At 40.6% G+C, this 27,562-nt stretch overlaps 1 protein-coding gene across 1 annotated transcript; it reads right to left on the bottom strand.

The window, feature by feature from the left end:
- Nucleotides 1-19,535: 19,535 nt before the first annotated feature.
- Nucleotides 19,536-24,736, bottom strand: LOC149200165 (uncharacterized). Its single transcript, XM_089400873.1, has 3 exons — nt 23,854-24,736; nt 22,421-23,641; nt 19,536-22,204 (listed from the first exon to the last, which is right to left on the bottom strand). The coding sequence occupies exons 1-3, from the start codon at nt 24,734-24,736 to the stop codon at nt 19,536-19,538; spliced, it is 4,773 nt and encodes a 1,590-aa protein (XP_089256999.1).
- Between the last annotated feature and the right edge of the window lie 2,826 nt (nt 24,737-27,562).

Raw genomic sequence — 27,562 nt, 5'->3', positions numbered from 1 at the left:
GACTCCCTTGAATTGATCAACAAATCACTGGTATGAAATTGGCCAGTTTTGTGTTCAACAAAAAAAAAAAAATTATTATTGCTAATCTGCAAATTGATTTGGTTAATTCTTGGCTGCTGGAACATACGCCCATGCTAAAATTTGATGCAAAGTTGGATAGTATTTTTTATTGAATGTAATATTGAAAGCGCTCGTACCATCTCATCATCGGACTGGTTACTGTTCAAACAATCTGATAACTCAACCAAGACATTCGAGAAGTTTCTACCCAGGAATTTCTCAGGCGAAATGGATCAGATCTTTTTCCATGACAGAAAGGCCATGGACCAGATTAAACCATAGATCTTCCGTCCATGCGAGGGCTCGGTGTCAATAGTTGACGGTCTTGTTGATTTTCTGAACGAGTCTTGGACGCAGTTCCATGCCACAGCTGAAGCAAAGCGGTTACATGCAATGCTTTCAATACAATATGCAAATTCTTTAATTTTTTCAGTGATATATGATGAATTGAAACGTATTTGTTCCGGTTGATTCACAGTTACAGTGCATATAATCCCTGAAACACTGCGTTGAAAAATAAACTTGAGTATGCAAAATATTTTTATATAATGGCTACAATGGCTTCAATCTGAGGGTCGTTTTCTCTGCGAAAGGATTGTTGTTACGCGACAGGAACACTCATCCATCCCCACAGTGACGATCATTGATACACAGTGCGATTGAATTCGAGTTCTGCGTGTATAACGCTGACACGGCAATGGGTTTTCAGTAGAATATAAAATTTCGAGTTGCACCTGGATCTCGGTTTTAGAGGAGGACTTTTAAAGAATGCAGATGATACAGCAATACGAGGGAAAAATGGCGGGTTTGGCCAGCCTTACAGAAAGCGGTTTTTATTTCCTCTGAGAAGCGGTATTGGATTGGCGTTGATATCCTACCTGCATTGGAATGCTGCATTGATTAAAACATGGTATGTGTGAAGTAATGTTGGCAACGGACTTAACCTTTTGATTGTTCCATTCCCAGTCATTCTTGCAAGTTAAATCTCAAACATACATTAATTCCAGTCAAGAAGAATAGACTGAATTATGCAATGCATGCAGAGGTTATGGAAAGAGCAAGAAGCTAGCGTGAACCCAGCCTGCCAGCAAGAAGCCAGAGTGAAGCCTGTCAGCATAAAGCCAGAGTGAAGCATGTTAGCTTGGATCATAAAGTTTTTTTGTAATATAAGGCATATTGTATTTTTGAGAGATCTGGTGTGTTTTTTTTTTTTTTAATTTATTGTTTGTGGAGTAATAAGGTGATTTGTAAATTTTTGGAGTAATAAGGGGATTTCAATTGTAATTTTTTGAAGGGATAAGTGTAACTCAAAGTAATTTTACTTTGGGGGGGGGGGTAACTTTTTTTTACCAGATTGTGCAAAAGCACCATTGTAAAAGTCAAATTCTGAAAGTTGCCTTGTAAAAATTTGAGATATTGACTAGAGCCAAGTGCAAAGCTCAGTCAATTTTCTCCTGTTTTGACGACTATTCGAGGGTCAAGGCCAAGCCCCGATAGTTCATTTTTTGCGTCGTGTGTTGTTGTTGTGTTGCGCATCTTGAGTTTTTTGGATCTTGATTCGTGGTGTGAAGTCTTAACACTACAATGTCTAAGTTGATTAATTTGTTTTCTAATTCCGACAAACTAGAAGGCACCAAATCTTATAAAACATGGCATCGTCTCATCGAAAGCACACTCATTTACAATGAATTATGGCAGGGAATATGTGATGGAGATGTTAAGCCAAATAAACCCACAGATGTAGTTGCACTAGCAAAATGGGAAATCAAGAATGTTAAAGCCTTAGCTCTTATTAAATCTTCTGTGAGTGATGAAATGTATGTCCATATAGAAAATGCTATAGATGCATGGACTGCTTTGAAAACTTGTAAAGACCTTTTTGATACTCAGCCTGAATCAAAGAAAGTCGATCTACGATTAAAATTGTTGCAACAAAAATTAACTGAAGACGATGATGTTCTTGAATATATCTCAAGACTTAAGAATATCAGGAAAGAAATTATTAATGTTGGTTTTCCAGTAATTGATGATAGCTTTATGGTCACAATTGTAATTGTTGGGCTTCCTTCTTCCTATACGCATTTTTTGGAGACTCTACAAGTAACTGGGAAATTAGAGAAATTAAAGTTTGATGAACTCTGTGAAATGTTTACTCAACATGATAAAACTTTTGGGAAGAAGAAGAAAGTTGGTGAAGATGTTTTTCTCACAGAGGCCAGCACTAGTAAGTCATCAGCAGATAGTTCTCGAGGAAGAGGCAGATGGAATCATAATCAAGCAGCACATAATCGAGGTCGAAGCCAAAGCAGAGGAAACAATTTTAATAGAGGAGGAAGAAACAATTTTCAAGGTAGAGGAAACAACCAAGGAAGAGGCAATTTTCAAGGACAAGGATATAATAATCAAGGTAGAGGACAATCTCAAAATAGAAGTCAAAGCAGAGGCAGAGGACAATCTTCAGGAAGAGGAAGAGACTTAAGTCAAATTGTGTGTCGAAGATGTAACAAAGTTGGCCATTATGCTGAAGATTGTCGAACATCACTTAATAAAATTCCCAAGTTTCAGCAACATTCAGCGCAATTTGCAAATGATCAAGATGAGGATAACTCAGAATATGTTTTTACTTCCTCACCAGCATCACAACTTTCATCCCATCTTAGAAGTGACTATGAAGATGCCTGGATCTTGGATTCCGGGGAAACTCAGCACATGACTTGTCGACGTGATTTTTTTTGGAATTTTCAAGATTGCCAACTTAATTCCATTTTTCTTGCTGATGATACAAAACATACTCCTTATGGAAAAGGAATAGTAAAATTTTTTCTCCCTGGCATTGGAGAAAAAATGATTTCCAATGTATGGTATGTACCCAATTTTAAGAAAAATTTGCTCTCTTTAGTCATGATTTGACAAGCGGGACATCAGGTGATTATGGAAGATGGCTTAGTGAAGATTAATTCAGTGAAATAGAACTTGAAAACAGTCATGACAGGTTATGAAGATGGAAAACTGTTACGGATGAAAGGGACAGTTATTCCAAGGCATTCTGATTTTGCAGGGGCAGTGACTACAGGTATTGCACCTATAAGACTATGGCATGTAAGATATGGACATTTGAATTTTGAGAGTCTTTCTCAATTGCAGAAACAAGGAATGGTTAAAGGAATTCCCACTTTCAAAAGGGAAAATGCAAAATGTGAAGCATGCATTTATGGCAAACAAAATCGAGAAAGTTTTCCAACAAGTTCATGGCGTGCAAACAGGTGGATACAACTAGTTCACAGTGATGTTTGTGGTCCACTACAAACTTCCTTTGGTGGATGCAAATATTTCTTACTATTCATTGATGATTTCAGCAGAATGACTTGGGTTTACTTTTTGAAGAACAAGTCAGAAGAATTTGATAAATTTAAAAATTTTCACCAACTTGTTGAAAATGAAGTCAAAGAAAAGATAGGTACTCTCAGGACAGATAATGGGGGAGAATTCACTTCAAATGAATTCAAAACTTATTGCAGTGAAAATGGCATAAGACGACATCTTACTAATGTTTACACTCCACAGCAAAATGGAGTAGTCGAAAGAATGAATCGCACTTTATTAGGAATGGCGAGATCCATGTTAACTTTCAAGAGGTTAAGTCCAACATATTGGGCGGAAGCAATACATACAACTGTCTACTTAAGAAACAGATCTCCAACTGCTTCTTTAGACAGAATCACACCTTATGAAGCTTGGTTTGGTTTCAAACCTCGAGTTAAACATCTTAGAGTTTTTGGTTCAGTGTGTTCTGCCTTAGTTCCGAAAGAAAAACGAACTAAGCTTGACTCAAGAAGTTTAAAATGCATAATGATTGGCTATTCTGATGAGAAGAAAGGGTATCGTCTTTTGACCAATGGGAAATTTATTGTAAGCAGGGATGTAATTTTTGATGAAACAGAGAGTAAGAGTGCTGAAGAAATTGAAAATCTTATTCACAAGTTAGAAACTAAAGGAAGTAAAAGAAATGGAAAAATGCAAAGTCAACCAACTTCACCAAATTGGTATGAACTTGATTTTCCTTCATCTGAAGATGAGTCATCTAGTCCATCTACATCAACAACATCATTTGGGTCTTCTAGCAGTTCATCCGCATCTCCAAGCAGCAGCAGTTCTTCTGACAGTGATTCTCCACATTCTTCACCTGAACGACGAACATCAGTTTATATTAATCCACTTTACAATGATGGGGATTTTACAGAAGCGCAAACAAGTGAGCACCAACTTCCGAAATGGGCAGTTCAACTTTTGAAAGATGTAAAGCCTGATGAGCAGAATAAAACAGGCACCAGAAGGGCACATAGAAGTGAAGGCAATTTTGCCTTAATAGCAAATGATTTTACTGAACCTTCCACATACAAAGAAGCAGTAAAACATAAAGAATGGCAACAAGCTATGGTTGAAGAATATCAGGCAGTAATTGATAACAACACTTGGAAACTTGTTGATTGTCCAGCAAATGTTAAACCCATAGGATGCAAATGGGTTTACAGAATTAAGTATAATCAAAATGGAGAACTTGAAAAGTATAAAGCACGACTTGTCGCAAAGGGTTTTGCGTAGCAGGAAGGCATTGATTATGAAGAAACTTTTGCTCTAACAGCAAAATGGAACACCATCCGATTAACACTTGCATTGGCCACTCAAAAAGGATGGAAAGTTCATCAAATGGATGTGAAAAGTGCTTTTCTCAACGGGGATTTACAGGAGGAAGTGTATATGACCCAACCACCAGGTTTTGAACTTGAAGGACAAGAACATAAAGTCTGCAAATTGATCAAGGCTTTATATGGATTAAAACAAGCTCCTCGCGCTTGGTACGCAAATATGGATGACTACCTTAAGAAAGTTGGTTTTCAATGAAGTGAATCTGATGATACTTTGTATGTGCGACAACAGGGAAAATATCTGGTCATTCTTGTTATGCATGTAGATTATTTGATCATTACGGGCAAACATGACGATCATATTGCACAGGTGAAAAAGGAGTTACATGCAAGTTTTAAGATGACAGATTTGGGATTACTTCACTACTATCTTGGAGTTGAAGTCTTCCAACGTCCACATCATATTTTCATTTCTCAGAGTAAGTATGCAGCAAAGCTTCTTCAGCGATTTGGCATGCAAGATTGCAAGCCCGTTCTCACCCCCATGGAGAAAAACTTGAAACTTTCAAAATTTGAAGGGGGGGAAAAGGTGGACAATACAACTTACAGACAGTTGATTGGCAGCTTGATTTATTTGACAAATACTCGTCCTGATCTATCTTATGCAGTCAATATTCTTTCACGTTTTATGCAGGAACCACGAGACAACCACTGGAATGCAGCCAAAAGAGTTCTTCGATATATCCAAGGAACAAAAGATTTTGGTCTTCTTTACATAAAGACTAAAAATTTTGTACTTGGTGGATATTTTGATGCCGACTTTGCTGGGAGTATTGATGATCGAGCATCAAAATCAGGTTATTTAATGAACATGGGGTCAGCAGCAGTATCTTGGAGTTGTAAGAAACAAGATACAGTCGCCACTTCTTCAGCAGAAGCAGAGTACATTTCAGCATGGGAAGCAGCATGTGAAAATGCCGAATTTTGCAGGACTTGGGCATTTCTCAGGCAGAAGCTACATCATTATTCATTGACAGCCAGTCAGCCATCAAACTTGCCAAGAACCCAGTTTTTCATTCAAAGACAAAGCATGTGGACACCAAGTATCATCATATCAGGTCTCTCATTGCCAAAGATGTCCTCAAGCCAGTTTATTGTCCTTCCGAAGATCAGATCTCCAACATTTTCACGAAACCGCTTGGCAGAATAAAAGTTACTAAGTTCAGGGATGAACTTGGTATCTGTTGTAATGTATCTTTGGATCATGGGGGGAATGTTAGATGATCCAAAAATACAATTTTATCATAGGTTATAAAATTAGAATAAAATAATTATTAGTTTAAGATATTAAATTAATAATTATTATTCTAGAATGTTTAATTATTTAATGGAGACTTTTAGAATTAGCATATTGTTGTAACTAGATATGACTCTCCAAATGTGTCGTATCTTAGGCTCTATTTTAGGAGATTTGTTAGCTAGTTGGTTTTTATAGCATTTATTGTAAATGGACACTTGTTATTTAATAAGTGATCCATAATTAGAGGTAGTTAGGACATGGAGCTTATAAATAGCTCATTGCAAGAGTGTTTGTGTTGTTTGGGTGTAAACTCTTGCAAAATCAATTATGTAATTGTTTTTACTTATTAATAAAATTACGTGTCCGAGGACACTTCTGCCATTAAAAACTATGTTTTTACTTATTAATAAAATTACGTGTCCGAGGACACTTCTGCCATTAAAAACTATGTTCCTATCAAAATTTCTTTAGCTCTTCCCAAATCTTGATGGATGGACCATGCAAGTCCCTATGGAGAATTCCAAAACTATTTTAAACGATGTTTAGGAATTGTGCTTTCCATTAATATCACATTGTGAACAACATGTGCAAAACATAACTGTAAATGCACACTTTAAGGGATCTTTTTTATTATAATTTGATATGGACACCATTAGAAGGCTATGTGTATCAAGGATGGCTCATGGAGCCCAAGGAAAGGTTAAGGAATGAAAACAAATGCATCCTAAAGAGAAATGAATGATTCCTCAAAGAAATGAATGATTCCTTGTAAATCTCCAACTAGGAGACATCCATCATGAGTAGGTTTTGTGAGTTGGAAATCGATGTCACAATTTAAACATGTTCTAGAGGGGAAATGAGGGCTTTAAGCCTAAAATCAATATTCTTAATCTCAAATTCCATAAACAACATCTAGAAACCATGACAAAATCCCTCAGTAGGTACTATTTGGAATTTGAATTCAATATGGATGCTATTGCAAAGTCATCACCATCAGGGATGGGTCTTACCTCCTTGGCCATAGTTAAGAATGGGAAACAAGAGCCTTTAGCCCTAAAACTTTATTCTTAGGATCAAAATCCAAGGAAGAGACCTTGAACCACCACATATGACCTATATACGATATCATTCACCTCCATGTGACATCATAACTAAATTATTTGTAACTAGGAATGGGTCTCTGTAAAATTTCTCTTTTCCCACCCCGGTTTTCAGTTTCACCTTATTTCTCCCATATAGTTAAATGCCCTTTCCCATATCCATACATTTAACAACTAAAAAATAAATTTTTGCTGAAAACACAAATTCTGGAAATTTTACATAATGCTAGAAAATGCAGAAATAAAAATCAGTAGGTACAAACAACCATTTAACACATTTGAACACAGTGATTTTTGGTCAATGTGACCCTGGAAAAACCCCCTATAGCTCTTGGGGAAAACCAGTTCGAGAGCTCTTTCTTATTTCTAAAAAATGCCTTTTTACAGTGAGAAATATTCAGCAAAAATCAATAAGCAAATTTTACAACTTATCTCGTTTTCCGTGCCTCACAGCCAACTGGAAAATACTAGCAAACAGCAAAACAGGACAACAATAAATGCTTTACGGCCTCTTGGATTTTCGTGCCCACTTTCAGCCTTAAATGTTGTTGTACGGCCTACAATAAATACACTGCATGGACCTCGATTTGCGTGCAAAAAAAAACAATACGTTGTACAGATTTCCTTGGAAAATGTGCCATCAAACTACTCCTCGATTTCTATGCAAACTTCTCCTCGATTTCTGTGCAAACAGCTGTACGGATTTCTAGAAAATCGTGCCAAAATCTGCCTTTCACTGTGTGCTAACTCAGTTGTACGGATTTGCTAAACTGCTGCCTTGGAATGTGTGCCAAGCTGCTGTCTCCTTCTCCTCCCTGTCCAGAAATCTCCCTTGCTCTCTTGCTCTCCTCTCAATCTGCTCATGAAAGAATGAATGACCTTTTCCTCCTTTTCCTCCTTTAATCTAACCCTAAGTGAATTTTGGGTGATCCCTAAATCCAATGGCTGAAATAGATTGAGATCTAGGGCTGAGATTAAATGCTCATTTAAATCTCACTTTCTATTTTTTAATTCACCCCACTTTAATAAAGACCCACTTAGTCATTTATTTCCAAAGTCACTTTTCCTTTCTAATTTTTCATTGACTTTAATAAAGTCACTTTAAAATTAGACTTTAGTAACTTTATCACTTAAAGTCACTTTTAAATTAGATTTGACTTTATAAAAATTATAAAGTCACTTTAGGAGAAAAATTAAATTCTTTTGGACACTTTTCCCTAGGCCAAAGATCAAAACCTTAGGGAACCAGCTGTCCTCCGGTACCAAATTTCAACACTCCCTCTTACCAAGGAAGGTGTTCCTCACCACACCCATCTTGTCTCTGATGTAGTCATGCTTGCCCCGTGGTAAGGCTTTGGTAAGAATATTTGCAACCTACTCATCAGTGGGAATATACTCAAGCTTCACAGCGCCCTTCTGAACACAGTCTCTGATGAAATGATATTTGATCCCGATATGCTTTGACCTGTCATGAAATACTGGATTCTCCGTGAGTTTAATGCAACTCTGATTATCACAGTAAATCACTGAAGGTCTCAACGGCTGACCAAATAAGCCAAACAACATCTTGCGAAGCCAGATGGCCTCACAACTAGCTAGACTGGCTGCCATATACTCTGCTTCCGCTGAACTCAATGCTACTGACTGCTGCTTCCGGCTGAACCATGACACTACTGCTGAACCCAACCCAAAAAAGCGCCCTGAAGTTCTCTTCCTATCAAAAGAACAACCTTCCCAATCAGAATCAGTATAACCTGCCAATCTCACTCCATCCCCCTGCTGTAGTCCAAACCATAATCCACTGTCCCCCTACAAGTACCACAAAATGTGTTTTGCAGCCACCCAGTGAACCTTCCTAGGCTCACACATAAACTGACTCATCATGTTGACTGCAAAACAAATATCTGATCTAGTGTTGACCAAATACATCAAGGAACCAATCATCTGCTTGTACAATGTGGGATTCACCAACTCGGAATCCGAAGCATGAAGCTTCTTCCAATTGGTGATCATCAATGTCGACATGGGTCTATAATCCTCCATGTGGAATCTGCCAAGGATGTCCACAATATACTTCCCCTGCCCCAGGAAGAAATGCCCCTCCTCCTACCACACCTCCAAACCCAAAAAGTAATGCATCAAACCGATGTCCTTCATCTCAAACTCCGACGCAAGATCTCTCTTGCAGTGCTCTATGAGTCTCTCTGCACCTGTAATGACCAAGTCATCCACATAAAACACTAGAATGAGAGGCTCCTCACTTATCATAATAAAGTAAAGGTTCAGATCTGCCTCACTCTTTGTGAAACCCAACCCCTACAAGTATGCATCTATCCCGGAGTACCAAGCTCTGGGAGCTTGCTTCAGGCCATAAAGGGTCTTCTTCAATCTACACACAGGGGACTCCTTCCCATGCACCTCAAAGCCCTGTGGCTACTCAATGTACACCTCCTCCTGTATGAAGCCATTGAGAAATGCAGTCTTCACATCCATCTGGTGGATCTTCCAACCCATCTCTGCTGCTATCGATATAATGGAGCGGATCGAAGTATATCAAGCCACGGGAGCGAAGGTCTCCTCATAATCAACTCCCTCTACCTGGGAGAACCCTCTAGCCACAAACCTCGCTTTGAATTTCTCAATGCTACCATCTGCAGCACGCTTTACCTTGTAAAGCCATCTGGAAGTAACCACGGGTTTGTCCTCAGGCCTCGGTACCACCTCCCAAACATCATTCTTCATGATAGAATAATACTCCTCCTGCATGGCCTCTCTCTAGACCTGCTGGCTAGCTGCCTCCTCATAGCTAGAAGGCTCAGAGTCAAGGATGCTGGTAGCCATTGCCATATAGCTACAAAACCTCTCAGGTGGTCTAATCTCTCTGACCGGCCTCTTAGGCTCAACGACAGATGTGGCATCTCTCAAGATGTCCTGAAGCCACTTGGGCTTCCTCTTCCCTGAGTGCACTTCTCCCATAGGAGAATGAAACTCCTCCTCCCCATCATCATCAGGAGCTTGAACTCCTCACTGTCTGTCTGTTGTCCTCCTGCCTGCACCTGAACCTATAGAAGCTGAGGTACCATGTGAACTGTCCATCAGTGGACTCCCTAGTGAACTGCTCTGCATGCTGCCTGGAGCACCATCCCTCTGGCTTGGCGAGCCACTACTCACTGACAGACCTAACATCCTCATAGATGTACCTCCTGATCCTCCTGATCCCTGCCCACTGGATCCCTGCGACTGACTCAATTGCTGTTGAGGGTTTGGCTAATCCAGATACTCTAACTCCCATGACCTCCTAAGGGCCATGTCCTCCTCGAACTTCACATCCCGTCTGCAACAACTTTCCTATGTGCAGGAATGCAAATCCGAAAGGCCTTTGAGGTCTCACTGTAGCCCACAAAGATACCCTTCTCTACGGTGGGCTCTAGTTTGGTCCTCTTCTCCTTGGGTATGTAGGAGTATGTAATTCATCCAAAGATACGAAGATGACCAATATCAGGCTTCTTCCCAGAAAAATCCTCCTCTGGAGTCATGTACCCCAAGGAACGATGCAGACTCCTGTTCCACAAATAAACAGATGTGTTGCAGGCCTCTTCCCACAAGAACAATGGCAACCCCTGATCATGTAACATGGCTTTGGCAGCCCCTACGATGGATCTATTCTTCCTCTTCGCAACCCCGTTCTGCTGGGGGTTGTAAGGAACAATGAACTCCCTCCTAATGCCTGCCTCCGCACAATAGTCAACAAACTCTCCAAGGGTGTACTCTCCTCCATTGTCTAACCTCAGGGATTTGATCTTCCGACCTGTCTGTGTCTCCACAAGAGCTCTAAACTCCTGAAACCGCTTGAAGACCTCACTCTTGGTCTTCAAGAAATAAATCCAGGTCCTCCTGGAGTGATCATCAATGAATAAATCATATTACTCATATCCACTCAAGGAAACATGAGACATCCGACCGCTCACATCGGAATGAATCAAATCAAGTATCCTAGTCGCTCTACTGTCACTGCTAGGAAAAGGGGATTTGGCAAACTTGCCCATCGCACATCCTTTGCAAGTATCAAAGTGATCAATACTGAAATCTAGCACACCTGTAGTGATCTCCCGTAAGGTCCTCAAGGCTCCATGATACATATGCCCCATTCTGTGGTGCCAAATCTCACACAGCTCAGAACTGCTAGCTCTGTTATCGGTACTACTACTCAATGCCAAAAGGGACTGGAATGCAAACATGTACACCTTTGCATGGCGTACACCTATCACTCTAGCTGAATTAGTTGGAGTGCCCCTGGGATACATCAACACCTGTCCTCCCCTGAACAGTACCTCATATCCTTTGTCCTCCAAAGCTGAGACGGATATGAGGTTCTTCCTCATCCCTGGCTCATAAAGAACATCTGACACCTTCAAGGGAGGTTTGGACTCCCTCTGAAATGTCAGTGTCCCCACCTCGACTGCTCTAACAACTCTGTCATCACCAAGTACTACCTCTATATCAGTGCCACTCTCTGAAAGCTCTGAGAAGTACTCATGGGCTCCTATCATGTGACGTGAAGCCCCACTATCCACATACCAGATACCCAAAGATGCTCCACTAATCGAGGGAAAAGCATGCTCCCTCTGAACCTGTGTGGCAGGTGATCCTGCACTAGAGGAGTCATACGCAGTGAACACAAACTCCTGGTCAAAACGAACTGCAAAGTCCTCAACCTCTGCTGAAGCTGCCACGTTTTGGTTCTTCCCCTTCTTCTTCTTCTTCTCCGGACACACAACTGCATAGTGTCCCATCTTTTGACAATTCCAACACTTCACCTTGGAATAGTCCTTCTGTGTGTCACCCTGTTTACCTTTACCTTTGCCTTTGCCCCCACCATTGCTTATGGAAGCCTGCTTCTTCCCTTTGCCTTTCTTGCCTCCTGCCGACAGTGATACATCCTCATCCTGCTCAACTGGCTTGGCTACCCCAAGCTGACCTTTCTTGATCTCTGTCTGAATGCAATCATCCCAAAACCTCTCCCATGTGGGAAGGGTCTCACGTGCACAAACCCCATCAGCAAAGTTCATCCATGAACGAGGAAGTCCATTCATTGCAATCCGTACCAACTCAGTGGGTGGAATGTCCTCTCCAACTGCTGCCAACTCATCTCTCACATTAGTAATCTTGGTGAGATATCCAGCTGCACTATCATTACCCATCTTAATAGTCTTCAGCTTCTCCTTCAGGACCATTTTCCGGTTCTCATTGGTACTCTGGTAGAGATTGGACAATGTTGTCCACATCTCATGGGCATTTCTCTTTCCTCTCACATGAGGAATGCAATGGTCTTTGACTCCGTCTAGAATCAGTCTCTTACCCTTGTTGTTATTTTTATTATACTCAGCCAACTGAGTAGCATCAGTAGGCATAACAACAGGGTTCTGTGTGGTATGCACCATGATGTCCCAAACTTCTGCCTCCTCAAAGATACTCTGCATTCTCTCCTTCCAAACGTTGTAATTTGTATGCCCATCTAGCCTATCCTCCACCCTCAATCCCAATGACATCCTGCTGTCCTAAAACTGAAAAATAGCACTGCTGTAGTAAAGATAAAACTGTTGTTTGTGAAAAATCAGCTTGCTGGAATTTTCTGAGTGAAAAATTAGCAGGCTGTAATTTTCCTCCTTGTTGTCTCAAACTGCACTTCAGCGCTAAAGCTCCGATACCATGTAAAAATTTCTCTTTTCCCACCCTGGTTTTCAGTTTCACCTTATTTCTCCCATATAGTTAAATGCCCTTTCCCATATCCATACATTCAACAACTGAAAAATAAACTTTTGCTGAAAACACAAATTCTAGAAATTTTACAGAATACTGGAAAATGCAGAAATAAAAATCAGCATGTACAAACAGTCATTTAACACATTTGAACACAACGATTTTTTGTCAATGTGACCCTTGAAAAACCCCCTACAACTCTTGGGGAAAACTAGTTCGAGAGCTCTTTCTTATTTCTGAAAAATGCCTTTTTACAGTGAGAAATATTTAGCAAAAATCAGCAAGTAAATTTTACAACTTATCTCGTTTTCTGTGCCTCACAGCCAACTGGAAAATACTAGCAAACAATAAAATAGGACAGAAATAAATGTTGTACGGCCTCCTCGATTTTCGTGCCCACTTTCAGCCTTAAATACCACTATACGGCCTACAATAAATACGATGTACAGACCTCGATTTGCGTGCAAAAAAACAGCAATACGCTGTACGGATTTCCTTGGAAAATGTCCAGCAAACTGCTCCTCGATTTCTGTGCAAACTTCTCCTTGATTTATGTGCAAACAACTGTACGGATTTCTAGAAAATCATGCCAAAATCTGCCTTTCATTGTGTGCTAACTCAGCTGTACGGATTTGCTAAACTGCTGCCTTGGAATGTGTGCCAAGCTGCTGTCTCCTTCTCCTCCTTGTCCAGAAATCTCCCTTACTCCCTTACTCTCTTGCTCTCCTTCTCTCAATTTGCTCATGAAAGAATGAATGACATTTTCCTCATTTTCCTCCTTTAATTTAACCCTAAGTGACTTTTGGGTGATCCCTAGATCCAATGGCTGAAATAGATTGAGACTTAGGGTTGAGATTAAATGCTCATTTAAATCTCACTTTCTATTTTTTAATTCACCCCACTTTAATAAAGACCCACTTAGTCATTTATTTCCAAAGTCACTTTTCCTTTCTAATTTTTCATTGACTTTAATAAAGTCACTTTAAAATTAGACTTTAGTAACTTTATTACTTAAAGTCACTTTTAAATTAGATTTAACTTTATAAAAATTATAAAGTCACTTTAGGAGAAAAATTAAATTCTTTTGGACACTTTTCCCTAGGCCAAAGATCAAAGCCTTAGGGAACCACCTGTCCTCCAGTACCAAATTTCAACAGTCTCAACGTGTAATCAAGCTCAAAGGAGGATAATAAGGGCCTTTCTTTATTGGTGAAGCTTCTTATTCTTAAGCATTATAAACAACATCTTAAACCCATGAACCATATTAGGCTACAGTTCCATGAATGTAGCCCTGAATAATGACACGGCATCCCCCTAGTGTATCTCTAGCCTACCAAAGGGATATGAGTGCCATGATTAAGCCCAAACATAATTACTAAACAAGAATGTGACTTGGGTCCACACTAAGAATGGTTCTTAGGACCATGATTGTTGATATTTATCATTTGAGTAGGATGCAGATGACATGAATATGTTTTGCATAACATAAATGTGTCTCATGGCTTAAACATGGTTAAGGGGGTAAAAAGAGGCTTCATCCATAATTGAACCTTCCTCCGCTTAAATTCCATGGTAAAGGGAGGAAAATACATAGGCCACAACCCCTGAACATATCTTATTGATCTTGATTTCCATATTAAACCACACTCACTACCTATAACACAACCATTCTCTGGGGATCTTTGGCATCTGAGTTGTATATGGATGTCATTAAGAGTTTTTAGACACTAAGTATTGGCCATGAAGTCTTAACAATATTATACGAAGGAAAACTAATGCCTTGAGTCATAATTGAATCTTCTCGAGTAGAAGAACCATGAACAAGTCCTCAAACCAACACATGAGTCCATTGTAAGACTTTGAGTAAAATATAGGAACCATAAGTAAGTTTCCTTAGGATATTATTAAATATTTCTTTGGATCAAGAACCCTAAGAAAATCCTTAATGTAATACACAACTCATTTCTAAGGCTTATTTGTAATCATTTAGTTGGGATAAATGCCCCATCAGTAAGTTTTTTGCAATATAAATAATTTTAGGTTTAGACATGGACAAAGGTTGAAATGAGGACTGCACACCATAATTGAAGCATCTCAATATTGAGCATCATGAAAAAATTAGAAACCCTAACATAGACCCTCACTAGGGGGTCTTTTGCATATGAGTTGGATATAAGCATCAAGATGCCTTGTGCATTGTTGATGGGTCTTGGGATTTTAACTATGATCATGGCATGAAAATACCAACCTTATGCCTATAACATACATAACTCCCTTGCTAAGCCATAATACTAGAAATATAGTATTTATACCATCATGCAAAGTTCACATTAACATGAAAAATGCAATACTCTTATATCTGTAAAAATAAATCTATGTAACATGATGAAAATAAGCATGCATAAAAAATAAAATTGAAATATGTGAATGAATATTATTAAAAAAACACATTGTGGAAAACCACAAAATGAAAAGAAAAAATTTAGCATTAAACTCAACACAATGAATATGAGCACATATTTCATAAACAACTTTCACCATTGGATCTGTACCTGGGATGTTCCTTCGAAACATAGACTCTATTGTTAAATTCCTCTCAATAGTAGTCCATAATAAAGCTAGTGTTATGAATCCACAAGGAAGTCTGGCTCTCATTGCTAGCCACTATCCACTCAATAGTCCAATACCCAAATTAATAACTCCTATAGCAATTCCAATTTGCTATCTTCCTTCCCCTTACCCTACACAACTCAAGGAATGATATATTCTTGTCCACGAAATAGTTAATCAACATATCTCTCTTCTCTCCAAGTCTCCGACATAGGTTGTCCAGGAACCTCTTAGCTAGGGACTCCAAGAGTTCTGAGCAATGATTTGAGTGCTCACAATATCCTTCCCTAAAGATCGTGTGCTATTTATTAGCCTAAATATTAATCTTACTCTCTCATGCTAGCCTAGTTCTTAGGACAAAAACTAACACATCTACCGTTTATTTTCCATACCCAATATGGTTAGTGCTCTTTCTTAGCACCATAATATATCTTTCCACTACAGTGTCTCTCTAAAAATTATGTCACTCTTTTCAACTCAAATTTCCTTTTGTTCCATTCATGCTTTTACATCACATTTCTCAATATTTAGTTATACATAGCCCATGTTGCCATAAATTGGTTATATATCTTTTCCCACAACCTTCTTACATGCATTCATTTCATTAGTGGAAGAAGGATTGCATGTGTAATAGCAAAATGACCTAGGCATGTGGAAATTTTCCCTTAATCCTTGCTTGACCTCCTCTCTTATGGGATCATATCCCCAAGACATTATTCTCCCTCTTATATTATAACCATCAATATATTTTTATTAAATCAATGTGTGTATAAATTACAAATTCTAGGCTCTATAGCCTTTATTTAGTATATTCTTTTTAGTTGAAGTCATATCGGCTCACTACCATAAATCATATTGTCATAATTACAGTGTGATTTATGGGAATTAAAACTTGGATATTACATCCCCTCACTATGTTACCAAGTTAACTCAAACTATGACTTCAAACTAGGACGCTAGCCCTCAAAACCTATGTTTTTGCATCAAAAAAATGAAATAAACCCCTAAATCAAAAAGTGGTACCACCAATAACACCCTTTGTTACAATTAAAATTACAACATTTTTCAATCAAGGCATTCAAAATCAATATTATTATTAAGGAAAACCTTAAAAATCAACATCTAAATAAAAAATGGTTCAACAAAGAGCAGTAGATTTTTTTTTAAGGTTAAAATTATAGCTCATTTGAAATCGTATCCTTAACAACTAGTACCATTGCAACTTGTTGAGTTTTTGTAGCTATGATCGGTCCTCATAATTGATACTTTAGCCCCTCCAAATATATCTAATACATGTTCTTCATGTCGGCTTCAAAAAGAGGGAATTTTGAATTTTCAAATATTGAGTTTTTGCCTTTAAATGTAACAACGCTCGTGAAAATTCCATGTAATAAAGTTAATAAAGAAAAAAATAAGACAATAGGTAAGGCACACATATTCCAAGTTGAATGTTGGCAAAGATATCCTAATGGGCATCACTGGATGTGGTTATGGCTAAAGGAATTTAGCAAAGGCAAAGGTTTTGGCACATTTATTTATGAAAATAAAGGAAATTAGGAGAAAAGTAAGGTGAAAGGTAACAGGGTGCGTGTGAGGAGGAAAATGAAGGAAAATAATGGAAAGTGAAGAAAATAGAGGCCTCATTAATAAAAAGGCTTATGAGGATTAGTTGGTAACTTTTTGTCAGTTCAGTTTTGGAGCTCTCTCGTTATTCTCTCTCTCTTGCTCACTCTTGGACACTTAGATTTTTCTTGGAGCACTCTAGCTTTAGAGAAAGGAAGGAAAAGAAAGCAAAGGGGAAGTAAGGAAGAGTAGGATGAAGCAACTTCAGCAGGAATACTTGTAGGTAACATATTGCATGTGTGATTTCCTAGTTGGTTTTGACATGCATGGCTTTGCATGTTGGTGTATGGTTCTCTTGCTGTCGGTGGCATGGATTTCAAGCTAGCCTTGCCTTTTTTGGATGTCATAGTGTGTTGGGATGTTTATCTTAGTTTTGAACTTTGGAATTTCTGGATGGATTTTTAAATCCGGGGTGGAGGTGGTCTCAAGGTTCATTCCCAAAGGCCTAGGAATCCCTTGACCAGTTTTGGTGGGATACACGGTAAAGCCCGAGGGAGGAGTCTCAGTTTAGGGCCTAATGATCTGATGTGGATTGCAGTAAAACCTAAGAGGTTGGTATCTTGGTTTAGGACCTAGTGATCCGAGATTGGATTGCGATAAAGCCTGAGAGACAAGGAGACGAAAAATTCCTCAAGGATAGTGATGGATTCTGGATGGCATTCCAAGTTCGGTTCAGTTTTGTGATCGGAGCATCGGTTTTAGTGTGATCACATTTTGGTTAGGGTGGAGGTGGTTTAACCTCTGGATTCCCTTGGTTGTTTTTTGGCTTGGTTTATCCATGAGATCCCACATTCATGCTTGGAATATGACACGAGAGTGACTATCTGAAAGAAAGATTTGGTTCAGCCATGTCTACGGTCAGGTGATAAGTGGAAGTCCCGAACCTAGTAAGATTTTCCTATGGTTAATAAAAGCAAAGTTATGTTTCTTTTGTACTTGTTTATATGTGAATTTAATGGTTGTTTTTTTTTTTTTAACAAGATCGGTTGCTATATATTGATTGAAAAAAGTAATAAGGCATGAAGCCATACATAGGTTGCTTCGAGAGCACTACAAATCCAAGGAGAGAGCATGAGGTTCCTATCCTTGAATTGGTTTCTGTGACTTCTGGCTAAAAAACAACTATTGCTACTATAAATCCGGACATACTGATGGCACAAAAGCTTGCATTTACAGCACATAGTTAATCAATGGAAATATGACTGAAATTTCTCGCTGTGGAGTCCTCTGGATGCTGTTCTGCTTCCATTGGCTTTGCGCTTGAAGATGTTGATTTTTCTTTCTGCTTTGCTTCCATGATTTCCCTTAGAATTGCCAGCGATTCCTCAGCATGAATGCATCTATTGTTGAGTCCGTTGAACTGTTCCTGAAGTGAATGAACCCTGTGGAGAAACAGATTCATTTCTGTGCGGTATTTGGTGTGAAGATTTCTGAACTGCTCATCGAATTTTGCTTCCAGGCTTCGAATCTGCTCAGCGTGCCTAGCTTCCATATTTCGCACTTGATCTTCCAATATTCTTTGTTGAGCTCTGACCTCATCAAATTCGGCCTGGAGGTCGCGGCAATGGAAGCATTGCTCAGAACGAGCCATCACTGATTGAGTTTGGGTTCTATGAGGGACGATTCCACTGTGATGGTCAGCTGGCTTCTCCTTGCTGCGGGAGAAGAAAAAGAGGGGCCGGATGATGATGCACGGGGTTTCAAGAGGGCTGGAGGTTATTGAAAAGAAACAGAAGGGCTTCGTGCTCAGAGATCTCGCTTCCTGGGAAGGAGAGGGGAAAAAAAGGGAAGTCTGATTGATAGCGCACAGGATTGAAGGAGAAAAACTTGAAGTTAGAGAGGATGAGCCGGAGAGAGGCGTACTGAGGGGGCAAGAGGGAAGGATGGGGGGCGGCCAGCAAAGGTGCAGTGAGTAGAGCAGAGACTGATGAGAGAAGGGCGCTATAGCTCTCAGCTTCCCACTGAAGCTAATCCTGTAAAAAACCACGATATGGATTAGGGGAATGATAAACAAAGCAAGAAGAGTCGATACCAGAGATGGAGATCGTCGTCGAGTCTGGACAAGGGCGCCTTCTTCGTTCCAGCAGGGCTGCTCTTGTTCATAGCAGTGAATGACAAATATATGCCTTCCTGAGCCCGTATTTATGGATCGGGACCAACAGTAGCCTGAATGCATATCAGAGATCGGATCCTCTGAATTATTGAGATATTTTCCTATATCTCTAGGACGATTCGCTGGAGCAGTGGAATCGTTCTTCCGTCCTTCGCTGAGATGGTGATTTTCCCTCGGGATGTCAACTGTTCTGTGGATCGATACCTGAGTGAGACTGTTTGTGCACTTCAAACTCTCAGTCAAATGCCCTGAGACTGTTATAACCACGCCCGTCACACGCTTGCTGGATTTGCGCGCCTGGGCAATGTCAGTATCGACCTGCTTCATGGCAGAGGCTGGAAAAATTCTCTTTGACTGTGCCTCAATGCACCTTCCGATTGTCCGACTGCATTATTTGCATGTTTATCCGCTTCCCCATTGTATGTGCGAAGGATGTGACAGAATCGGATTTTTTCAAAGTATTCGGTGAGGAGATTGATGCGTTGGATATGTTGCTGAAGATTACTGTTTGGGGATCTCCTGTAATGGTTCATGAAGCCAATGATTATTGAGGAGTCTCCTAGGACAAGAGCTTTTCTAATTCCCCTGCTTTTTAATTGCAGCAATCCTTGATACAGAGCAAGAGCCTCTGCGTTATTGTTTGTTTTTTCCCCTAAACTCCATTCGTAGTTGCAGATTTCTTCTCCTAATTCGTCAATGATAACACCTCCTGCGCCTGCTGGTCCTGGATTGGACTTGGAGGCGCCATCAAAGAATAGGGTTGGGCAGTTGTTGCTCAGGATCCACCTTTTGAATTCCTGGGTTGGTAGTCTAATTTCCCAATCTTTGGTCTTATGTTGATACTGCATAACATTTCTCTGAATACTCTGTTGTTGACCTGAGCGACCTAGAATGTGCTTGATCATGAGCCTCTCTTCAACTGAATAGTCTATTGCTTTAATTGTTCCTGAGCATTTGACTGCCATCGTCTCCTGCGCCAAGAGGTGAGCACTGCTACACGTCTTCCAGACATTGCCTTCTTTGTTTTGGAATATTTTCTTGTTTCTTGTGAGCCAGATTTTCCAAAGGAGGTTGTGGGGAATGATGTCCCAGGTTCTTTTGACTATCTTGCTCCGTTTATCTTTCCAAGGGCAATTCCTTCTCCAATCTTGGATTGTCTCTGCAATGCTTTGCTGAGGTTGCCATGTTATATTGCCCAAGTTGGCCATGATGGTCCAGCATTTCTTCGCGAAGATGCAATCAAGAAATAGATGGTGGATGGTTTCCTCCTCGGAGCAGCAATTAGGACAGATTGAAGGTCCATGTATCCCTCTCTTTCTAAGGTTTTCCGAGGTGAGGATTCTGCCCTTTAACAGCAGCCAGATGAAGAATTTGACCTTGGGAATGGCCTCAGACTTCCATATTATTCTCCATTGGTTCCAGACCGGAGTCTGATAAGTATTGTTGCAAATGAATTGATAGCCAGATTTAATGGTGTAACATGAGCCCGTGGGGTCCCATCTAAACCCATCTGATGCTCCTTTTTTTATAGGGGCTCTGTTTTGAAGATTTTTATGGAGGGCTTGGTAGCTAGAATCCAAGTGTGGGGGAATAACTGGAAATTCCCAGCTAATCCAAGCACCGCTCTCAGCATCCCATTTTGAAATTTGGTCCATCCTCTGAATGCCTTTGCTGTGAAGATAGAGGATGAAGGGAATGGCTTCTTCAACAGTGTTTAAGGGTTGGAAGCCCATGATTTTATCAGTGGCATAATTAATACTGCTCCCTTCCCCCGGAATCTTTGAGGTATTTTGAATGAGAGTGGGGATTGCTTTCTTACAAAGATGCCAGATTTTGGTGGAATCTCTGTTGGGAATATCAGATTCAAGAAGTCTTTGTCTATTGTCCGAAAGGTATTTGCATTCAATGACCTGTTTCCACCAGGCTTTTGGTTCACTAATTAGTCTCCAAGCCATTTTAATCCCAAAGGCGAGATTTAGGATTTTAGGGGCTCTGATTCCCAATCCACCTCTGTCTGGAGATTGTATTACACTTTTCCAATTGACCAAATTGTATCTATTTTTTTCTTTTTTCCCTCCTTGCCATAAAAAATTGCGGAGAGCGACTTCCAGCTTATAGTGGAAAGAAGCAGGAGCTTGGTAAAGAGTGAATCGGTATAAAGGTAAGGAGGAAATACCTGATTTGAGCAAGATTAATCTGCCAGCTGGGTTAAGCCATTGAGTCCCCCATTGCTGAACCTTCCTTTTGACTTTGTCGATTATTTCATTCCAAGTGGTGGCTTTAAGAGAGCCCAAGGTGACCGGCATCCCAAGATAGGTAAAGTGGTCCCAGGTTGCTTTGAAGGCTACTCCAAAGATGTTAGCAATACTGTGGGCTGTTTGGTTGGAGATGTTCCATCCATAGATGCAACTTTTTTGGAAGTTGACTTCTCCTCCTGAGCACACCATAAATTGATCGAGGAGACTTTTGAAGCGCCTTGCTATTGTAGTGGATGCCCCACCAATAAGCAGGGTGTCATCAGCAAATTGTGAATGATTGATGTTTTTTACTCCGTTCCCAAACTTGATACCAGAGATGAGGCCAACTCTTCTGTTGTGATCGAGGTTGCTGCTGAAGGATTCAGCCATCAAGATGAAAAGATAGGGGGAAAGAGGACATCCTTGCCTTAGTCCTCTTGAGGATTGAAAAGCTTCACAAGGGCGGCCATTTATGAGAGGCGAGATCCAGGGGCCAGAGATGCAGGCAGCAATGGTGCTAATGAAGTCATAATTAAAGCCCATTTTTCTCAAGACAGCGAACAAGAAGGAGTGTCTTACTCGATCGAAGGCGTTGGCTAAGTCAAGCTTGAGGACGAAGCCCTTCTCTTGCCTAGAGGTGCTGGAATGGATAGCTTCTTGCACCAAGGTGATGGAGTCATGAATTTGCCTGTTGGACATGAAGCCCCCCTGATTTTCAGATATAAGGGAAGGGAGCAAAGGCTGGAGCCTGGCTGCTATAATTTTTGCAAATATCTTATAAGAGGTGTTACACAAAGAGATAGGTCTAAATCTGGAGAAGGAAGTGGGCCGGGTTTCCTTAGGAATGAGGGCAAGAAAAGTTGAATTTGTGAAGCCCCCCATTTTCTTTTTCCTTTGGATTCCTTTCATCATTTTTACAAGATCTTTTTTTATCAAGTGCCAATGGTCCCTGTAAAAATTTATAGAGAAACCGTCTGGACCTGGGGACTTGTCTGGCTGTAAAGTCCAGATAGCTTTTCTTATTTCTTCCTCTGTTATTTCACTGTTTAACCTCTCATTCTCCTCAGCAGAGATTTTTTCCGGAAGGTACTTAAGGAAAGCCGAGTAGTCCGTGGCTCCTTGTTTTTCGGTGAGGAGGCTATTGTAATGATGGAAGGCTGCTCTTTTAATAGATTCATGGTCATTATGCTGACTGCCTTGACTATCTGTAATAGTGGTAACAATGTTTCTCGTTTTTTTTGCTGTGGCCTGCTTATGGAAATATGCCGTATTTTTATCACCTTCCTTTAGCCATAATTCTCGTGACTTGAGCCTCCATTTGATCTCTTCCGCTCTCTTTATTTGAGTTAGCTGTCCCTGAACCTCCCATTCCTTACTTTTCAGCTGATTAGTGAATCCATGATCTTCTATTTGTTTGTGGATCTCTTCCAAATTCTGCTGCATTTTTTCCTTTATTTTTTCTGGCTCTTGGTAGTTGGCTTTTGCCCAATCCTTGAGTGCTTTCCTTGTGTTTCGAAGTTTTGTTTCCCAAATATGATTTGGGGAGCCCTCAACGTGTTTCTTCCATGTTTCTTCTATGATAGCCTCAGCCTCAGCGCTGTCTCTCCACAAGGGATTGTACCTGAATGGAATTGGTCCCAAATGAGCGTGGGAGTCCAACGTTAATAGGATGGGGAAGTGATCTGAGGCTGTGGCGCTGAGAATTTTGGTGTGGCCTGCAGCAAAGGAAGAAAGAAGGGAAACATTGATCAGAATTCTGTCCAACCTTTCCATAATGTTGCCTGGCCCCACTCTTCTATTGTTCCAAGTATATTTTCTATTTTTTGGTATGATATCCATCAGTTCATGCTCAGCCATTATCATTTCCAGCTGCCTTCTGAAGGGATCGGGGGTGAAGGTACCCCCCCTTTTCTCATTCGCATGAAGAATTAAATTGAGGTCTCCAGCAAGAATAACATTTGAGTTCTGCTCATTGTCTATTTCTTCCTTCAGTTCCTTCCAGCATTGTTCCTTTTCCCGGAAATGGTTGGGGATATAGACATTGTAAATGATTAAGTCACAGCTCTCTTCCTTGTTGACAAGGTTGGTCCTGATCCAGTTTTGATTGAGGACAGAGGATTTGCAATTCCAATGCTGCTTATTCCACATAGTTGTGATTCCTCCAGAGGCTCCTCTGGAATTGCTACTGGCCCCTGAGAAAGATTTTTGGGCTTCTATGATTAACTGCATTTCGCTCTGATTTTGCTTGGTTTCCTGAATCAGAACAATTTCGGGTCTTTCTGATTGAAGGAGATCTCGTAGGGCAGCTGATTTAGAGGGGTGCCCCATACCCCTGCTGTTCCAAGATAAAAGCTTCATCATGAGACATTCGAGCGAGGAGGTGCTCGCCTCTCAAGTTCTTTACCTGCTGTGTCTTTCTCTTGTGAACCTGTAATAAAGGAATCCATAGGAGTTTGGATCCCTAGAGCTATGTCCTTTTGCGTGCTTTCTTCCCGATGCTGCTTGGCTGATTTTCTGCCTGGTCCAGGTTTCTTGTGGATATCACCGGATGCACCAAGGTCCTTGGAGGAACTTCTGGTAGTTCTGATGGGGGGAGGACCAAAGACGGGCTGAGATGGGGTCGAAGAGATCAAGGGGGGCTCAATCCGAATCAATGATGGTTGATCAGGTTGAGGATCATCATAGGATACCTTCGATTTGTTTCTTGCTAAGGTCCTTTCCACTGAGTGAGGAGGGGAAGCTTGGAGGGGGGAAGAGGGGGAGATTCTGGGGCCTTTGGGGGAAGGAGGGGGAGATGGGAGATCCTCTGAAGCAAGGGATCCAAAGGGGTTGGTGGACGAGGGGATGACAGAGGGGAAGGGAGGAGTTCCGGAGTGAGGCACCTCAGGCTCAGGGGGTGGGTTTGATTTCTTCTTTTTCCTTACTATTTCCCATGCTTCCTCAGGGGTTTCAGAATTATTATTGACTTCTGATTTAGATTTAGAGCACCTATTGGCAAAATGACCATACTCATGACATACCTTACACTTGAAGGGAAGTTGCTCATAGTCCACCTGTTGAATATGCGTCCACTGATCCACTCTGAGTTTGACTGCCTCTGGAAGACCTTTGCCCAAGTCTACCTCCACACAGATCCTCGCACATGCATGCATATTTTCTTTTGGCTCTGATCTATCCACATATTTACCTATTGCATTTCCAATTGCTCGAACAGATTCATCGGCCCAACAGTGAAGCGGAAGATGCGGGAGGCGAACCCAAACAGGGACTGCGTTGGGTACATCCATTTCAGGATCGAAGTCCGGGGTCCAGCGGTTGAGATAAAGGCCTCTAGTGTCCATGAAGTATGGCCCATTCCTGAAAATTAGATTGCGATCCTCCACTGATTCGAAAAGGAAGGTAAAGAAGCCTCTTCCACAAAACCTAATCGCAATTTTCCCCTGGACCATGGCATTCCAGTTCCTTTCCACCCAACGTTGAACAGTTCGAGGGGAGGGCCATAGCCCCGTGAACTGTCCAACCAGGCCACGTTCAGCTAAGGCTACAGCAGATCTCCTTGGAAGAGATGGGGGAAGAGGGATTTCCGGAATTTCATCAAGCTTTTTGATAAATTTTGAGGCAGTAGGCCGGATCCTTTCAGAGATATTCTCAGGGATGAGAGAAGCAAAGGCCTTCTCGAGATCGGTCTGATCAGGAGCGGGAGGGTCCATCGAGCCTGGGGCGCTCAACGAAAGGCAAGGGAAGGGAGGGAGGGCAGGAGGCCCGGGTGAGCAAGAGAAGCAGCAGAGGGCTGCCCTCAGAGGCAGCACGAACAGCCAGAGACGGGGCAGGAGGCCCAGGAGGCAAGCAGGAAGGCACAGCGAGGGAAGCCCACAGCGGGGGCAGCAAGCCCGGCAGCAGGGCTGCCAAGCTCGGACGATGACGATCAGGGCGTCCAGGGGCGGGAGAGCTCCATCTCCAGCGCGCGCGATTAAGAGTTAAAGGTAGTGGGCTTGGCCCGGTTCGGTTACTTTTCGCACGACGAGCACCGACCTTGCTCGGGATCGAACACAAGACCGGTCCGTCATGACGAGGTCGACCTTACCACTACGCCGCCTCCACGACCTTGTGAATTTAATGGTTGTTATCTCACTATTATTTCCATGATTTTATGTTGGTTATAAGCATAGTTAATTAACTGGTTCATGTCATAGTTACTTCGTTTATTTACTTATAATGGTTAAATGATGGATGTAAGACCTAACTGATGTCATAACAGTTCAAGGGAGAAGGTGGTGATCCTTCTTGTCATGTCTCATAAGAGTTTTTAGTCATTCATGTTCTGTCTTGTATCCTAGACTTGTAGATTGCCTTGATGTCAAGTGTTCAACATAATGTCAGTCCCAGTTGGGGATGGTCAGGCCTAGTCCTAAAGTTGATTTTTGGTTTATGAGTGTTTTCATCATGTGTTTAATGGATTCTAAAATTTACAACGATTTCTAACCTTTGGCCAAAATCTTGGGCTAAAAAAGTGTCTTAATTTCCACGAACACAGGCACAGGCCTGCTGGCAAAAGTCCTTGGATGTAGGTATGCAGGCTTGTGGGAGTATCCAGAGGTCCCTAGACATTGGCATGCCCATAACATGAGAGCTTTGAGAGGTCAAGAGGTTTAAGAACTTAGTGGGACCTAAGGGCAGGATGCCTGAGTGGCTGGGTTACCTCTTGGGAGTGTTGTTGTTGATGTGGAAGGTATGGTTGATGTGTTTTGTTCGATTCCATTTCCTTAAGTTCACCAAGGAGGTTCAATCCTATCATAGTAGCCTCTCGTCACATGTTTACCCCAATTGGTTAGTTACTTGGGTAGATATGGGAGAAGGGTTGTTACAAATGGTCACACTTGTGACGAAACAGGTCGATATTTTATAGGCATAACCATTAGGAAAAATCCAAGTTTTTCTATGGAAGGAGCAGGTTTGAATTTTAGCCTTTCTAACTGTCCTTGACTGAATATTCAGGAAGAATATTATATCATGTTGCGGATGGATTGACCAAGTTTGACTTGGGAAAATTGGTGGCTAGTTTGACATTGTTTTGACTAGAAGGATTATATGTATTTCTTAATGAGATGAATACTTTCTATAAGAAAAAGGTTGTTGGGTTTCCCCCCCAAGTGGGTAAAATTCTTATGTTTGTTGCTTGGATATATCTTTATGATCCTATTAGCATTTTGTTTCTATTGTTGGGATCTTCTATGTAACTTTTTTATGATGAATGTGAATGCAAGAATAATTGATATAAGAAATCATAAGAAATAATTATCAGATTACAAGACCTTGAAAAATCAACATGGTATAAGAGCTTGGGTGAAACAACAGTCTTAAAAGAAGTCGGACTATTTCAAATTATCCTATAAGTCTTGTTTTTTCACTAGCCCTAGAAACCCTAATATTATTCTGGTCGAAAAAGGGATGAAAAATATTCCAAAAGAAACCTAGATCTTCCCTATTGACCATGCCCTACCTATGTGACTTGTGATCCATTTGTTTTTTATCTAAGATAAAGAAGAAAAGCATTGAAGGCCTAGTTTAATCTTAGATGGATCGAATGACCTCATGAAGGTCGAAGCATGCTTGCATTTGTATAGAGGGACGAAGCCCTTAATTTATAGGTTGAAAAGCCTCAATCCATTTTAGTAGGCTCAGAAGACCTCAAATCCTATTGGGTGGAAATGTGAAGTTGGGTTACACTTTTGTAAGAATTTACTGCGGAAAATTCATCATTGCACTTTTTTGGCCCAATTAGTCAAATTTTATTTTTATTTATTTATTTATTTTTTAATTTTAATTAATTAATTAATTAATTTATTTTTTTTTTTATTTTTTTATTTTTTTTTGCAGTTGAAATATATTTTTTTCAACCAAATAATTAAAAGCTAATGTTGGACCGAAAATTTGAACATTAAAGTTAACGAAAGCCCGCAACAAATTGTTGGATGGTGGGGGGAAATCCAGTAAATTAGTTTTTTGGCCGAAATATTTTTTCAGCCAATTGTATTTTTTTGGTCGAAAAAGTTGTTTGGTCGAACATTTAGTTCGCCGAAAAAATTCTTTATATATATTTGGGTCATAAGCCC

The sequence above is a fragment of the Pinus tabuliformis genome, chromosome 2_1 (genome assembly GCF_031772625.1).
Source record: "Pinus tabuliformis cultivar Carrire ecotype Pingquan chromosome 2_1, CPIR1, whole genome shotgun sequence".
NCBI lineage: Eukaryota > Viridiplantae > Streptophyta > Pinopsida > Pinales > Pinaceae > Pinus > Pinus tabuliformis.
This window is presented reverse-complemented; position numbering and strand designations above follow the sequence as displayed.